The 19,079-nt window shown below is 43.2% G+C and overlaps 1 protein-coding gene across 4 annotated transcripts in view; it reads left to right on the plus strand.

The window, feature by feature from the left end:
* Positions 1–19,079, plus strand: part of INPP5B (inositol polyphosphate-5-phosphatase B) — a 152,090-nt gene that overhangs the window by 94,867 nt on the left and 38,144 nt on the right. For all 4 annotated transcript variants that reach the window (XM_063454994.1, XM_063455003.1, XM_063455013.1 and 1 more), the window contains 3 exons: positions 5,020–5,187; positions 14,571–14,672; positions 18,332–18,446. In XM_063454994.1, the coding sequence (XP_063311064.1) occupies positions 5,020–5,187; positions 14,571–14,672; positions 18,332–18,446 (385 nt within the window). The remainder of the gene's footprint in view (positions 1–5,019; positions 5,188–14,570; positions 14,673–18,331; positions 18,447–19,079) is intronic.

A 19,079-nucleotide genomic window follows, 5' to 3' on the forward strand; every position in this document is an offset into this window, starting at 1 on the left:
TGTGGTTAAAAGGAGCCTATAATCATAAAAATAAGAATTACAGGTTAAATTCCCACTCCTGTTTACTAGTATATATATATATATATATATATATATATATATATATATATATATATATAAAAACAAAAAAAATAAAGTTAAATGAAGATTATTCAAAGAAAAGGAGTACCTATAGCGGGTATATTGAGAGCGAGGACCCAAGTGCCAAAGACACACAGATATCAACTCTCAAGAACCGCCAAAGATGTACCCACATGGGAAGCATGGCGGCTCAGCACGGTGGGTGCTCGGACTATTCCGAGGATATGTCCGACGAGGAGGAGAGGGGACAACCCCCCAATCCACCACAAAAGGCACAACAATGCGGTAGAGAGACAGATACAGAGCCGATCACCATAGCGATCATGAAGGCACTAATGGCGGACCTGAAACGCAGCTTCCACGAGGAGGTCGCGGCACTCCGCGCTGACCTGAAAGGCCTGACATCTCCAAACTGGAGAGCTCCTCACAATCACAGGCACAGAGTGTCGCTACTATACAACACTCTGTACAAGCCCTGGAACTGCAGACCCGGCAATATGAACACCGCCTCGCGGCGCTTGAGGACGCTAGGCGGGCCTCCAACATTAAAATCAGGGGAGTCCGAGAGGACATCACTGAGGCCGAACTGCCTAAACTAACGGAGCGCATGATACAAGAAATATTACCACGAAGTCAGAGCTCAACAATCACCCCAGAAAGGGTCTTCAGAGTCCCTAAACCCACAAACGCTCCAACCGCGGCCTCAAGGGATGTCATTATGACCCTCCGAAATGGCGGACACAAGGCGGCGATCCTGACTGCCCTCCGAGGCAGGACCCCCTTCCGCTTCGAAAACATGGACCTCTCTCTATTCCCAGACCTGTCCAGTGGCACCCTGGCCTGGCGTAGATCGCTGCGGCTATTTACCTTAATCCTGCGTGCCCGCAAGATCGACTACCGATGGCGAGCCCCCAGGACGCTGGTGGTCTAAAGGGGATCAAACCTGCACAGCATTCAGGACATCCGGGACGCCCCGGCCTTCCTCCGGCTCCTGGACCTACCACAAGACCTGCTGTCCCCAGCTAGTGAGGCCACCAAGGACAGCAACAGCTCCCCTAACCGCACCCACACCTGGGACCCAGATCGGATCACCCCATTCATCCCCCAAAGCTCCACGCCAGATGCCTACTCAGCAATCACGACATAAAAGCACAGAGACACTCACCTGTCGGAGGCACGGCACAGCCACCTGGTTTCGGTAGGGACACAGCACATAACCTGCGACCCAGTGTCACCCGGAAAACTGCAGGAGTGCCCTGCAATAGGACCGACATGACCAGACAGACCACCGGCGACATGATAGCATACACCGAGGACCTCCGACACCAACAAAGACCCTATCACTCCCAGGCAACCCTGTGTCCTTGCCCCAGCTGTGCCAAGGGGTCAAACTCAAGACGAATACACTGAGACTATTTTTATTTCTTTTTATTATTCTTATTATTTTCTATTTTTTCAATTTTTCTGCTTGGCATCCAGAGACTCACCTGATAAGACCAGCTGGCTTATATGTCTGGACCGTTTGTATGAGCAGCAAGACCTTACATACCTTCTCTCTCTTGTTGTTTTACCTACCAAACATATATTGCCTCATAACGAACGAAGGCATACTGGCAGCTATAATAATTTCCTCAGTACAAGTTTAAACTAATCTATAGATGTTAAGTTTTAATGTTCTCCAGACAAAACCGTGATGTTTAACATCTCACTTTAAAATGGTTTTAAAATGTTCTTGACTCTTTAAACGCAACAGTACTAACCGTAAGCCTGTCTAGCTCGGTTAACCCAAAACAAACAAATGACAATATGCGGCTAGATCCTTCCATGTTTTAGCCTCTTCTAACGTGTGCTTAAACCTGCCAACCACTTCAGTTACTTATCTTTCATTTTAAAAAGTGTGCATAGTCTCTCACAACATGCAACTGTAATTCTATGTGTCTAACATTTAGTAACCGATGCTGTGGCACTGCTAGACTATATGTTATCTATGCTATTATCATAACCTGTTCCCGTGAAGCCTGTTTCTTATTCTAGTTATGCTCGATATGGACTTAATTCTGTGTCAAGCGTTAATAACCCAAAAAATGTGCAAAGTTTTTTCCACTGCCTAATTAATGCAAATCGATGTTTGACTTTGCAAGCCCCAGCTGTTGTGGCAGGGCACGCTATATGTCTTCTTCCATGCACAAATAAAATAAAGAATTAAAAAAAAAAAAAAAATATTAAGCTTAAATTAAAGCTAATAAGCTCAAAATACCCATAGTTAGTTTTTTTTTTTTTTTTCTTTCTTTTTTTTTTTTTTTTTAATTATGTGTAGCTTTCCTGCAGTGCTATAAAATGTTTTGCTGTTTTCAGATGTGTAACCCAGCCTTCTTAGCCACCCCGTCTCACATTTCCACATGTTCCTGATTCCCAGTCTCTGAAAGAAACTTACCTTTTTTGCAGCCAATGAAAATAGAGGTGTCAGGATACACTAATATGCCCAACACACACAACTTAAGTAACAAATAAAGAAAACCCTAAGATGGATTACCAGGCCTTAGAACGGACGGATTTAACGTATAAAAGGAAAAACACAAGACAGGCTGAGGCCAAGAATACAGATATAGCGTAAACGGTATGTAAGTCAAAGGTCAAGGAATATAGAAGTCAGAATAGTCAGGAGCCAAGCCAAAGGTCAAGGGATACAAAGATCAGAATAGTCCGTAAGAAAGCCAAGGTCAAAATACACAAGAACTAATACCAGAAATGCACTCTCTGATAACCTGAATGGAAACCACGACAGGGCACAGAGAAATGGACAAAAAAAGGTTTAAATAGCCTAAGGTGCTCCTTGATTGGCTGCAGGGAAGTGTGTGTGTGTGTGTGTGTGTCACGTCACACACACGATCCAAATGGTTAGGCACTAGAAGGGTTAATTATAAACCTTAAAAGGTTCTAACTTGCAGCGGCCGGTGTCTCTAATGTTTACAGACCCGGACGCTGTGTAAGGGGAGGAGTGTCTGTCGGTGAGGCTGGGGGCGTCGCAGGAGGAGGTGCATAATCGGCGGCAATCCCATTGCCACGTGGGAATGCCTCCACAACAGGATGCACCCGCTGGGTCCCAGTTAACTCTCGGGCAGGAGTGGCCCCGGCTGGCGCCTTGACATAAGGTATTTGGCAGCATTCCCCTTGCGATGTGGAAATGCTGCCACAACGATATGTGTCGCCATACCGCTCTCTGGCAGGAGCGGACCTGGCAGGCGGCGTGACAAGAGGCATGTCTTATCTAGTGTAAGGAATTCTCACAGCGCAGACTGCACTGCAGGTAGAACCCGTATGTGCTCCTCTCGCTCCCTCCCTGTAATGCAAGTAATATATTCTTCTCCAGCCCCAGCCAGCCAACCTCCCTACCCACAGTTAACCCCTTTCCTGTTGGCCAACCTCCGTACCCACAGTTAATCCCTTTCCTGTTGGCCAACCTCTGTACCCACAGGTATCCCCTTTCCTTTTGGGCAACCTCCCTACCAACAGTTAACTGCTTCCCTGCCAGTCACAGTCGGCCAACCTCACTATCTACAGTTAACCCCTTCCCTACCAGTCCCAGTCAGCCAACCTCACTACCAGAGATAGATATAGAGAGAGTGAGAGAGATCACTCTATAAGTATTTTCTGTCTCTTTATAGTTATTTATAATAAACATATGACATACCGTATATACTCGAGTATAAGAAGAGTTTTTCGGCACATTTTTTGTGCTGAAAAACCCCCACTCGTCTTCTACTCGAGTGAGTGTCTGTATTATGGCAACTTACATGGCCATAATACAGACAAGGACCGCCGGGCTCATTACATTTTTTTAAAATAAAAATAAATAACAAAAATATTAATAATAGAATTTTTTTAAAATAATAATATAAAAAATAAAATGCCCACCCCCCACCAAGGCACTGCATTCATACATACACACTGCATTCATACACACACACTACATTCATACACACTGCACTCATGCACACACACACTACACACACTGCACTCATGCACACACACACTACACACACACACTGCATTCATACACACACACACACACACACACTGCATTCATACACACACACACACACACACACACACACACACTGCATTCATTATATACACACACTGTAAATAAATATTCAATTAATATAATTTTTGGGGGATCTAATTTTATTTAGAAATTTACCAGTAGCTGCTGCATTTCCCACCCTAGTCTTATACTCGAGTCAATAAGTTTTTCACATTTTTTTTTGGGTAAAATTAGGGGTCTCGAATTGTATTCGGGTCGACTTATACTCGAGTATATACGGTATATGATATCTAATTTGGTGAGGAAATGTTTGTGTGTGATGTGATTTGTAAGTGCTAGTGTATGAATGCTGATGACTCCGGGAAGGCTTGGGCTGGCATTGTGGGCATGTCTTGAGCTGAGTGAAACTCAGTAAGGTGTGTCATTACTGATTCTCATAGAGAATCAATAGAGCATAGCCATTGGTGGACAGTCTGGCTGAAATACAGGAAGCATGGAGAAAGCAAAGGGGGATATGACAGGCAATCAAAGGAAGAGCAGAAAATCTGATCAAAGTAAAGATTAAAACAGGTACTTCTAAAGCTCATTTTTACACTATTTAGAGAATAAAGCATTTAGTGACACCAGGCTTACTGTGTTTTTTTGGGGTTTTTTTTTTGCGCGGGGGAGGGGGGGGGGGAGGATATGCATTTTTTGTCTATACAGGCCCTTAAAGTAAATTAATTCCCAACTATGAACACTTTTTAAAAAATGGTATGTTAAAAAATACTCCCTGCCATTCTATTTAATTACTAAGAAAAAAAATTAAACCAGCCACCTGTACAGAAATAAGAAGAAACCTCAGTCGAGAAAATACAGTGCAAATATTTAAATTTACTACCTTTTATTTACAGACACCATAAAAATAAATCCGACATCTCTGACATGGTACGATCAGCAAACGTGATCACTGCTAACAAGGCAGAAATGCTTCCCATCTCTAAATTTGGGCTTCGTGACAATTTGATTAAATCTGAGCTGCTCAAGAAAGAACAAACCTACACTTCAATCCAGAATTACAGGTAACCAGTGGAGTTGTTAGTTCCTCGACATTATAGACTTTGACAAGATATTGTTAAAGGATTACTCCAAGGACACACAATCCTGCTGTATCCCTTTCAAAAAAATGCTAAGCACTAAAAAAAAAAAATGCATCTTTATGAAGCTGTTTTGGTGCACAGATGCTGCAATTTCACAAAGTGAGAAACATTTCTTATAAATTGAAATGTTTACATGTTTAATCTCAATGAAATTTGTGCTAGAAAATTCTCCAATAAGAGGATTCACGTTGAGAATCCTCTTTGCTGCAGCAGCAAGTGCACATGTGATTGTCTTTTTCCAATTTTTCTCATTAAGCTGTAATGCACCTTCGAGGAAGACACCTTCCTGGCTTTGATTGTTTACATTTTTTTTATTTTTTTATTTTTTTTATCTCTTTGAACTGATATACCAGCTATTGAGTTTCCCAGTATTATCTCAATATTTTATAATTTCATGATGTAATTTTCCCCTAATGTTGTATTGTTTCCTGCTCTTTTGAGTCTATACAGACCAGCTGTGCTCAAATGTTTGCATACCCTGGCAGAAATTGTGACATTTTGGCATTGATTTTGAAAATCTAACTAATGATGCAAAAGAAATTATTTTACTGAAGAACAGTGATTGTTAAATCTCTCCCTCTGATAATATTGTAAAGCACTACGGAATATGCTGTCTCTATATAAATACTAGTAATATAATATAAAGCCATTTATTATGACATAGTTGTTTTGGTCCTTTTGAAATCCTAATGATAACATAAATCACCCAGATGGCCCTGATCAAAAGTTTACATACCTTTGAATGTTCCACCTTGTTACAGACACACAAGGTGACACACACAGGTTAAAATGGCAATTAAAGGTTAATTTCCCACACCTGTGGCTTTTTAAATTGCAATCATTGTCTGTGTATAAATAGTCAATGTGTTTGTTGGCTCTCACGTGGATACAATGAGCAGGCTAGACACTAAGCCATGGGGAGCAGAAAAGAACTGTCAAAAGACCTGCATAACTATATAACTATAGTGCCAGGAAAACATACCCTCAGGGACCCCCTCCCGCCGGGCTCTGGGGAGAGGAAAGGGTTAAAACGTACCTTTCTCCAGCTCCGGGCGGGGAGCTCTTCTCCTCCGATCCTCCTCCTCTCCTCCCATTCGGCTGAATGCGCACTCGCGGCAAGAGCTGCGCGTGCATTCAGCCGGTCTCATAGGAAAGCATTATCAATGCTTTCCTATAGACGCTTGCGTGCTCTCACTGTGATTTTCACAGTGAGAATCACGCAAGCGCCTCTAGCGGCTGTGAATGAAACAGCCACTAGAGGCTTTGAGGGCTGGATTAACCCATTTATAAACATAGCAGTTTCTCTGAAACTGCTATGTTTATAAAAAAATGGGTTAACCCTAGCTGGACCTGGCACCCAGACCACTTCATTAAGCTGAAGTGGTCTGGGTGCCTAGAGTGGTCCTTTAACAGAACCATAAAAAATATATATATCCAAAGCCTTGAAAATGCCAGTCAGTACTGTTCAATCACTTATTGAGAAATTGAAAATTCAGGGATCTCTTGATACCAAGCCAAGGTCACATAGATTAAGAAAGGTTTCAGCCATAACTGCCAGAAGAATTGTTCGGGATACAAAGGAAAAACCACAGATAACCTCAGGAGAAATACAGGCTACTTGAACAAAATTGAGCTGCATGGTCCAGAAAGAAGCATTTGCTGTGCCAATGCCAGACAAAAAAAGCCTTTGCTGTGCCAATGCCAGACAAAAAAGCCTGGTTACAATATAACCAACAACACCTTGACACGCCTCACAGCTTCTGGCACACTGTAATTTGGAGTGACGAGACCAAAATAGAATTTTATGGTCACAGACATAAGCCCTATGCTTGGAGAGGGGTCAACCAGGCCTATAGTGAAAAGAATACCATCCACACTGTGAAGCTTGGTGGTGGCTCACTGATGTTTGAGTTGGGTGGGGCGCAGGTGAGGACCCTAAATAAATAATAAGAGGGGACACGTCCCCACTCATTGGCAGCGGGTCGAGGTCCTTTAAAATAAGTGCCCCCTGGGCGTGGCCGGACACCGTGCGGAATGGAGGCACACTGACGGAGCTCTGCTTCCACGGGCTTAACAACGCGGCTAATCACAGCTCTTACCGGCTTAATCTCCGACCCACACACACGTAAAGATGTCCCAACACCGCGCAAAGAAAACTGCGGAGGCGAAAGAAAAATCTACCTTCTTTGCAGCCAGAACGCCGCAACACAAATCCGCCGACCTCCAGGCCCAAGATGGCGCCGAAACAGAGTATGACACAGAGCACGGCTGCACAGTGAGTAGGCATGGCGATAACCCCTTAACACAAAGCCTCCTACAGGCCATGCTAGATACTGCAGTTACTAGAATGCAATCCACTGTCACAGAAGCCATTAAAGATTTGAGGAAAGACCTCACTGACATAGAGGCTAGAACCTCCCACCTTGAGTGCAGTATAGAAGGCCTTAAAGGGGCACAACAAGAGTCTGAAACACGCCTCAGCAAAATTGAAGAACAACTATACTCCCATGAGACTAAATTAGCTGACGCAGAAGACAGATCACGACGTAACAACATACGCCTAAGGGGAGTACCCGAGGAGGTGGGAGCACAAGACCTAACGGCCTACGCTATAGAGATGTTCAAAGCTTTACTACCAGATATCCCAGCAGACATGTTCCTCCTGGACCGCATCCACAGGCTCCCCAAACCGCAACATCTACCACCCACCACACCGAGAGATATCCTCATGAGACTCCATTACTACCACATCAAAGACCAAATACTCAGAGCACACAGAACCAAAAAGGACTTACCTGTTCAGTTCAAGAACATCCTCATGTTCATGGACTTATCCGCAGAAACACTACGCCGAAGAAGAACCTTCAAAGCCATAGCGGATGCGCTGAGACACCATAATGTCCCATACCGATGGGGCTACCCGGCCAAGCTCCTTATCTCAAAGGGAGGAAAACTCATCGCAGCAACCACACCAGCCGAGGGAATGGACCTCCTGCGACAATGGGGAATGACTCGAAACCTGCAAACATCTCTCCGAAACCCCGGAAACACCGAAGAACGGCGCCCTCAACAGACGAGACGCACATCCCCGAGAGAAGACTGATGTTACTCGACGAAACTCAGCAAGTTTTCACATGTTAATTTTTCTCTCTTATTTGTTTACCATTCAGTTACAATGTGATGTTATTACATAGATAAAGCTTACACTACTCCATAAGTTTAAGCCCTTGAGGCCCACCCCTTGAGACGGGCTGGGGCAATAAGTGTAATACCCCACAAAAGCCCTTCCGAATTCCCTTCACTGCCTATACTGAGCAAAAGCTTCCAATCACCGACCACTAGGGCCGGGGCCTCTACTGCTATAACACAGGCACTTCTCTGCTCATAGTGGCAATGGTGGCTGCAGTCACTAAATACCAAACAAGAACATAAGGGCGGAGGGAAACCGGTTAACGATAAGCCCGAAGCGACCCCCGCTCGACCCGACCACTTTACCCCCACCTAGGAAGTGCCATAGTCAAGGCACATACCTCTAAAAGTCACTTTTGTAAGATACTTTATTTGTTTACTGTTTATTTGCTTACCTGTATTACCCTGTTTTACTTTGTATTGATATCTATATAGTGCTACCTGGTTCCAATCCCTAAACACCCAGGAGCAGCTACCCCCTAACTGCTCCGCATAGACAATCAGACCGGACATACCGGCAGGCCCACCACTCCAGCGGGACTGTACTCCACTCCTCCCCTCAAGATAGCCAACACAACCTTGTCACGCAACTACCATATACCAAGACACATACCCCACATCCACCACCCACGAAATATGAAAATCATTACCCACAATATTCGAGGGCTGAACTCGCCCAATAAACGTCATACCCTCCTTAAAGAGCTCAAGAACACACAAATGGACATCGTCTGTTTACAAGAGACACACTTCAAACATGGCTCTAACCCCACTCTGGGCCTCAATAATTTCCCACACCAATTCCACGCTACCTCTCCGAACAAAAGTAAAGGAGTATCGATCCTATTGAGCCACACTCTAGCCTTTGACCTAATTTCAATCGTACCCGACCCACAAGGTAGATTTCTCATCCTCATATGCTCCTTGAACAACTCCACGTACACCATAGTGAACTCTTACTCGCCGAATGACAACCAAAAGTCCTATTTGGCCTCCCTACTAGACAAAATAGAGAAACTACAAACCGGCACCACAATCATCTGCGGGGACTTCAACCATATCTTAGACCCTATGTCAGATTCTACAGCCCGACTCTCCCTGAAACGCAAAAAACACCTACACAAGTATTGCATCTCAATCAACAAGATACTGGCATCACACGGTCTCTACGATGTCTGGCGGACCCTACACCCTAACGATAGGGAATATACTCATTACTCCCAAGTTCACAATACGTACTCCCGCATAGACGGGTTCCTTATACGCAATGCTCACCTACAACAGGTTAGATCATGCACTATAGAAACGTCCACAATATCAGACCATAACCCAGTGTCGTTAGTCCTCACAGACTCATACCAATTCAAAAACCGCAGCCCCTGGAGACTAAACGAACACCTTCTCAACGACCCCTCATTCATGGAAAAGACAAGAAACGAAATGCACCAATACTTCGAATCCAACGCCCCTAACGGCACATCTCCCGCTACTTTGTGGCTAGCGCACAAAGCAGTTATACGGGGAATCCTAATAGGCAGAGCGGCATATCTTAAAAAGTGCACCCACGACACTTTGCTCTCACTCCTCAAAAAACTTCAAGACCTCCACAGATCAAACCAGGCGAATCCCGTGAAAGCTCTCCAACAACAAATACAACACGCACAAAATGAAATTAACGTAATCCACCTACGCAAGGCACACACGGCACTAAAGAGACTAAAGGCCACATCCTACTCAATAGGTAACAAAGCTTCGAAACTGCTAGCAGCAAGACTACGGGACAAACAAGCACAAACCAGAATACCTTATCTAAACACACAACACGGGCACAAGGTAATGCAACCCACGCAAATATGTAATGAATTCGCTCACTACTACAGCACCTTATACAATTTAAAAAAAGATCCTAACTCACCCCGTCCCACCCCACAATCGATAAGAACATACCTCAGTAAACTCGACCTCCCCACTATACACCCACAACAGGCAGCACAACTTATTGCCCCCATCACCACAGAGGAGGTACAACGCCATATAGATGCCATGCCCAAAGGGAAAGCACCAGGCCCCGATGGGTACACCAACACATATTACAAAACATTCAAACGTGAACTGATCGAGCCTCTTACCCATTTCTACAACGAAGCAACTAAACTAGGCTCATTCCCCAATGAGTTCCTATCAGCTCACGTCATCACCATCCCTAAACCAGGGAAACCCCCAACTTCATGCCAAAATTTTAGACCAATATCATTGCTCAATGCAGACGCCAAACTATATGCAAAAATACATGCTGACCGCCTCAAGACAATACTACCTTCCCTAATACACACAGATCAAGTAGGATTCGTAGCAGGCAGACAGGGCCCGGAAAACACCAGGAAGGTCCTTAACATATACCACCTTCTAAAACGAACCAAACAAGAGAGCATTATGCTCTCTTTAGACGCCGAAAAGGCATTTGATCGCCTAAACTGGCACTTCCTACACGAAGTCCTGTCACTTAACGGCTTTCCACCGCCCTTCCTGTCTGTGATACACGCCCTATACAGCAACCCCACGGCAACAGTGCTGACCTCAGGATTCTGCTCACAACCCTTTCAGATTACTAATGGCACCCGTCAGGGATGCCCTCTATCTCCCCTTCTATACGTCCTCGCCTTGGAGCCCCTGGCAATAGCCATTCGCAAAAACGCCAACATACATGGAGTCCCGGTTGGCCCACTGGAGTACAAACTAAACCTCTTTGCGGACGACATACTGCTCACGCTCACCCAACCACTCATATCCCTCCCATCATTACACAAAGAATTACACACATACAGTCAGCAATCCTACTACAAACTCAATATTACTAAAACGCAAGCAATGTGTCTCAACGTACCTAGATCCACAGAAGATATACTAAAATCGGCCCATGAATATGACTGGAGAATAGACCACCTAACATTCCTGGGCATTAGAATAACCAACAAAATCGCCGATCTATTCACAGCTAACTACATAAAGCTCCTCCGAGAAACTGAAAAACAACTCGCTGGCTGGAAACATCTATTCCTATCATGGGTAGGGAAAATAGCTGCGATCAAGATGACAATACTCCCCAAAATCCTATATCTTTTCCGATCCCTACAAATCAAGATTCCACAAAGCTATTTAACGAGCCTCCAAGCAATACTACTACGTTTCAGCTGGGGTGGGAAACATCCCAGAGTCCCTAAAGCCCTGCTTTTCAGACACGTAAAGAATGGAGGAATGGGGTTCCCAAACCTAAAATTGTACTTTCACTCAGCCCTCCTCACGAATATTATCGACGCCCACTCCACCGACAACTCCCCACAATGGGTAGCTATAGAAAGCCAGTTCTGTACCAACAAAGACCTATCTTCCACACTATGGACCCCCCAACACACTAGACCACGAACCACAGACATGTTACCCACTACCAAACTCTTAATATCAACATGGGACAGCTGCAGAGACAAATTATGCTCAGCTCATCCATGGGCACTGGCTGCCCCAATCAAGACCCTACACCACTGCAATGGCACATTCCCGCATCAAAAATGGAGCGAAAGAGGTATCACGCACATGTATCACCTATACCAGCCTGGGGGCCTGAAACCCTTCCCAGAATTACAAACCGAGTTTACACTCCCTTCAAACTTCACATTCGCATACCTCCAACTGAAAGCGCTACTGACAGACAACTCGCTTCACACTAGGAACCAGACGCTACGTACCACAGCTACGAAGTTCGAACTACAATGCATGACAGCACTATCCCCGACAAAAGCGCTTTCCAATTGCTACTACAATCTCGCAAATCCCAAGACAGATGACACCTGGAAATTTATGAGGGATTGGCAAGAAGACCTCCAAGAACAAATCACACCACAAGAATGGAAGAAAATCTACACAGCTCATGAAGGGCTGACCACCTGCGCAGCACATTTTGAAACGTCGCGTAAAATACTATACAGGTGGTACATGGTGCCCTCTCGATTGCATTCCATGTACCCAGCAACGACTGACATATGCTGGCGCTGTAACTCACATAGAGGCACAATGATGCATATTTGGTGGTCCTGCAACCCAGTTAACGAACTTTGGAAATTAGCAGAACGCTTGATTCATGAAATTACAGACTGCTCCTTACCGCACGAACCAAAGATAATACTTTTACGGTCAATACCAAATAACATCCCCAAACCAGAAAAAAAAATGATATACATCATTCTGAGCACAGTGTCCACCTTAATAGCGAGAAACTGGAAGACCCCTGCTCTCCCCTCAACCCAAGAAATTACTACCCTGATTTCGACAACTGTCGACTACGAACTCCTAATGTGGAACCAAATGAGGATAGGGAAACTGAGCCCGTCCATAGACGAGATGTGGCGTACCTACCTACTAAAACAGCCTACACAAATTCCCAAAGCCTTACGCGAAGAAAGGCTAACATAAGTCAAACTCCAGAGTTCACAGCCACGAGGATCCTATCCATCCTAGACACAACATACCTACACATCACGAGACTATACGAGACCCCTGTCAAGTTGTCAGCCCCCCAGATGACCCCTGCCCGGTCGGACTGTACCAGGAGCCACTTCAGCTGCCCCCCCTTCCTTATTCTTTATCAACCTATTTTCCCACCCTCTCCTATGCCCCTCCCCCTATCCATTAAGCCTTAGCGACAAAACCTGAAGAGTATCATGACAACACGCTCTAAACATCTGCACAATCTCATAAACCAGAACGTTACAACGGAACTACCTTACGCAGGCACCTACGATTGCTCAGACCACATAAGCAGAGGAAATCCACAAACCCCATTGGGCATGGGACAGTAGACCAAACTAAAACCCTAATCTGACAGACCCTTTAGACAGCACCAAAGACAGAAGGTCAAAAGCGACTTAACACATCACAGGGGCAACTGGCGGACACTTGATCACCAACCTCCCACAGTTCCTATACCACACATCAATGGTTAACCTGACATACGAGCCTACCACGCACGACCCGAGCTGTCTATACTAATAGCAAGTTCTGACATGTGATGTAATAATATTCCCATAGTACGAAATGTATACTATGTAATTTGGAAAGTGTGTCATACTGTATAAGATCGTTTTGACTCCCCGCCCCTCTTCTCTTCTGTATCCCTATATTTTCAGAAAATAATAAAAACTAAGTTATAAAAAAAAATAAAATAAGTGCCCCAAGTTGCAGCCAGTGGGTGGGCGCTAGGAAGGACAATAGGTCCACCCCCTCCCCCATTATAGTTTATGGCTCCTACCCATTATTATTTGTCACACCATCCACCGTCTATGTCCCTCCCCCCTTCTATTTATTTAAGAGCCCCTGGAGGAGGACACAGGTCTCGCGTTTATTCTAATAGCCCCCTTTATTTGATTAGCGACTGGGTAACATTAGCTGCACAGTTGCTAGTATTTTCTTATCACAGCAAGCAGCTGCTCACTGTTTAGTAGATATGCCCCTAATCGCGACACGCCATTTAGTGGCAGGAAGGAGGATTTAGCCCTCCTTGTTTACGAATAAATAAAAAGTACTTCCTATTCGTAAAGTCATCTAAAAGACCAAAATTAAAAAAAGTAAAGGGTTTTTAGTAAGTTTTGTCTTTTTAGTAGATAGCTCCCTAATCCTTGTGGTTTACCAAAAAGGAGCTATCGTTAATCCACTCCCAAATTTTGTACCCTTAGAAAGGGCAATCCCACAAGGATACCAATTTATGGAGTTCCCTACAAAATGGCTAAATTATGCAGCCGAGACCCACAATTAGATTGGAACTTCATTAGTAAGAATGAAATGCCGAAACGAAAATAATGGTCAAATTTCATCCAAAAATAAACAAACAAATGGCCGAAATGGAGATGAAACTACCTACCTCTGTATTATCCCATAGTAAATGGGGCTAGGCAAACTTTGCCACACCAAGTACTGTGGAATATATCAGGCTGGCAGATCCTAATAGAAGATGTTGTTGACTAAAAGAGGTTACCTACTCTTTGTTGGATTATAGACCTATTGGGATTTTTGCACAGACCCCTGTGGATATATATAGCAAAGCTGAACTTTTACTTTGTGTACAGGTTTTTTGTCGGAACATACAATGTAAATGGACAGTCTCCAAGGGAAAACTTGCAACCATGGCTTTGTGAAGGCTTGGAACCTCCGGATGTATATTGTGTTGGGTATGTTAATACATTTGCTTTTATAATGGCAATATACAGAATATAGATTTTTTAACATTAGTCATTGAGCTTGAGTTTGGTTCATTTTTTATTACATTCTAACAAACAATTGAGGCTAATATAAAGGACAGTTGGGGTGGAGGGAGTTTGATATTAAAAGGATGATATGCGATCCAAAATAAGTGCAAAGTTTTGAAAAGAAGGGAAAATGACCAAATTGATAAAGTGTTGTTTTATTTATTTTTTATTTAATCTTCTGCCATTCATATAGTGTGGATCAAAGGGGTGTAGATCTAAAATAGCATGTAAGAAATGGGTCACCGAATAAAATAGTGATACAGTTGCAAGAAAAAGTATGTGAACCCTTTGGAATGATATGGATTTCTGCACAAATTGGTCATAAAATGTGATCTGATCATCATCTAAGTCACAACAATAGACAATCACAGTCTGCTTAAACTAATAACATACAAATAATGAAATGTTGCCATGTTTTTATTGAACACACCATGTAAACATTCACAGTGCAGGTGGAAAAAGTATGTGAACCCCTAGACTAATGACATCTCCAATAGCTAATTGGAGTGAGATGTCAGCCAACTGGAGTCCAATCAATGAGATGAGATTGGAGGTGTTGTTTACAGCTGCCCTGCCCTATAAAACACACACACCAGTTCTGGGTTTGCTTTTCACAAGAAGCATTGTCTGATGTGAATGATGCCTCGCACAACAGAGCTCTCAGAAGACCTACGATTAAGAATTGTTGACTTGCATAAAGCTGGAAAGGGTTATAAAAGTATCTTCAAAAGCCTTGCTGTTCATCAGTCCACGGTAAGACAAATTGTCTATAAATGAAGAAAGTTCAGCAGTGCTGCTACTCTCCCTAGGAGTGGCCATCCTGTAAAGATGACTGCAAGAGCACAGCGCAGACTGCTCAATGAGGTGAAGAACAATCCTAGAGTGTCAGCTAAAAACAAAAGTCACCTGCAAATGCTAACATCCCTGCTAGCGAATCTACAATATGTAAAACACTAAACAAGAATGGATTTCATGGGAGGATACCACTGAGGAAGCCACTGCTGTCCAAACAAAACATTGCTGCACGTTTACAGTTTGCACAAGAGCACCTGGATGTTCCACAGCAGTACTGGCAAAATATTCTGTGGACAGATGAAACCAAAGTTGAGTTGTTTGGAAGAAACACACAACACTATGTATGGCGAAAAAGAGGCACAGCACACCAACATCAAAACCTCATCCCAACTGTGAAGTATGGTGGTGGGGGCATCATGGTTTGGGGCTGCTTTGCTGCGTCAGGGCCTGGACGGATTGCTATCATCGAAGGAAAAATGAATTCCCAAGTCTATCAAGACGTTTTGCAGGAGAACTTAAGGCCATCTGTCTACCAGCTGAAGCTCAACAGAAGATGGGTGTTGCAACAGGACAGTGACCCAAAGCATAGAAGTAAATCAACAACAGAATGGCTTAAACAGAAGAAAATACGCCTTCTGAAGTGGCCAAGTCAGAGTCCTGATCTCAACCCGATTGAGATGCTGTGGCATGACCTCAAGAAAGCGATTCACACCAGACATCCCAGGAATATTACTGAACGGAAACCGTTCTGTAAAGAGGAATGGTCAAGAATTATTCCTGACTGTTGTGCACGTCTGATCTGCAACTACAGGAAACGTTTGGTTGAAGTTATTGCTGCCAAAGGAGGTTCAACCAGTTATTAAATCCAAGGGTTCACATACTTTTTCCACCTGCACTGTGAATGTTTACATGGTGTGTTCAATAAAAACATGGCAACATTTCATTCTTTGTGTGTTATTAGTTTAAGCAGACTGTGATTGTCAATTGTTGTGACTTAGATGATGATCAGATCACATTTTATGACCAATTTGTGCAGAAATCCATATCATTCCAAAGGGTTCACATACTTTTTCTTGCAACTGTAAGTGCTCGATTTGTAATGTAGTGTCCATATAATGGGAAATAACTTGCTCTTGTGTAGCCAGATTTAAAAGAAATGTCAGTGCTGTATAATAATAGGGGATGGACCTATTGTCAATTTAGTGCCCCAAGTTGCCGCCAGTGGGTGGGGGCTAGGAAGGACAATAGGTCCAACCCCCCCCCCCCCATTATAGTTTATGGCTTCCACCCATTGCCCATTATTATTTGTCACACCATCCACCTTCTATGTCCCCCTCCTTTCAATTTATTTAAGAGCCCATGGAGGAGGACATAGGTCTCACGTTTATTCTAATAGCCCCATTCACGAGGCATCTTCTAGTGATCTTCTATAATCACCAAGCTGTGGACACAATCCAAATACAGAATTGACCTGTATATTATTGCATCAGGTAAATTTAAAAACTCTCTTATTAATATTTGAGTGTCTACAAAGACTCGAAAAACTTCAACTAAAGAACTGTGCACACTTGATACCCCAAAGAGAATGGTAAATAACATGGTGGAGTACGAATTCTCACATCTCAAATTAAGATAATGAACTATGTTGCCTGGGACAATTAATGTGCATGTATGTTCTTTACTCACTGGATTCCTGAAAGAGTGCCGAGGATTGAACACTGGGCATGCTTCAACTGCATGTGTGTACCTGTAAGACTTAAAGAGGTGTCTCCATGAGGGAAATGATGCATGCTAGTCTATTTCCATTATCGACTTTTATGCTTTGGTTGACTATTTCAGAATCCTATCTAACCAGTTTTGTTTATAGAGGAATATGAGTGGATAAAAGTGATTGCAACCTATAGATTAGCCACTTACATGCGTATTCATTAAACACAGGATTTTGTCTGAATGAATTAAAAAGTATAAGATTTGAAGATTCACCAAGTAACAATGACTTCCCTGGCCCCCACCTCATGGCACAGCATGGGGGGGTCTTATAATATTCAGAGGGAGGACCTGTTGTCCTCCCCCTTCCGCTACCCTTTGGTGTCGGGTGGAGGTCTTCTTATAATAATAATTATTAATGAAATAGGGAGGGGAGGTGCCTAGTTTCCTACACCAGCCTTCACCATTAGCACTGACCACTGGTGGAGGCAGGGGGATGTTAGGACCGCCCCTTTTTTTTATTTTCTTTTTATTAGATAGCCACCACCCACTGGCCATAGTTTGAGACAGAAAGTGGACTGATAACAGATTACAATTATTTGAACCATGTCCAGATTTTGCAATCCAAATGGCCTTTAGTGAATAACTTAGTCTGTTGGAAAAAGATCCCAGGGCTTGGACAAATCAATAATAAATTTAGGAGAAAAACAGCCAAATATGTAAGCCAGGAGGAGTTACATCCTTATGTAATGAAATTGGTAGAGATCTCATATTTCAGAATGCCAGGTTCTGTGTACTATTATCACAATTCTCAACCATCAACAGTATGAAGCTAGAAAGGGTTCTAGCAGTATCACCGAAATACAAGAACAAATAGAAACACAGGCTTCTAAAAAAATCACACAGATGTGTTGCTAAAAGATCTAAACAGACTTATATCCTCAGGTGTTACATATTTTGTGTATACACCACTTATGTATTAATCTTGAAAGTATTTAGACATGCTCAAAGTGACAAAAGGTCAGTGAAAGACAATACTTATATATGATAATATATAAGAATGTATCATTCTCTCCTAGCTTCCAGGAGCTTGATTTAAGCAAGGAAGCTTTCTTTTTTAATGACACACCCAAGGAGGAAGAGTGGTTCAAAGCTGTGTCGGAAGGGCTGCATCCTGGAGCAAAATACGCAAAGGTACAGGTGGTGTTTGAACAAAGGGGCATAGGATGTGAAAACCGCAGAGAAACCTTGTTATTAGGTTTGGGTAAATGGGATTGAAAACCTGTTCATTTACTTTCCTTTTCAGTGTGCACTACTGTTTTTTTGAACTTTGGGATCATGCAAAATGACGCCTTCTTAATACTCCTTACTCTTATTCAAACACTCAGATTATTGTCCTAGACTGAAAGCAGATAAACAATGCAAAGGTAGAGGTGTAAAGCACAAACTTAGTTTTGTTCTATTTTAACCATCAGACAGTAACTTAGGAAATAAGACCATATGGTTATAAATACTTGAGAGATGGGAGATTAAACTGTCACTAGGCAGGATTTTTTATCATGCTTACTTTGTCTCTTTAATGTTTAAACCAGCACTTCGGTATTTAACTCCATCCTATAACTGAATGCCTTCATCTTCACTCCCTGACAATCATTGTTATAAGCTCCACCTTTTGCACCTGTCAGTCACCATAGAAAGAGGAGGAGAAGCAGAAGCAATGTTTGTCTTCTGCATCAATGCAATGTGTGCCGTAGCAGTGTATATACTGAGCAGGATGGTGTATTATTAAAGCATACAATTAAATGGTGTGCTTTATATGAAAAATAA

This window comes from Pelobates fuscus, chromosome 1 (assembly GCF_036172605.1).
Source record: "Pelobates fuscus isolate aPelFus1 chromosome 1, aPelFus1.pri, whole genome shotgun sequence".
Classification (NCBI taxonomy): Eukaryota; Metazoa; Chordata; class Amphibia; order Anura; family Pelobatidae; genus Pelobates; species Pelobates fuscus.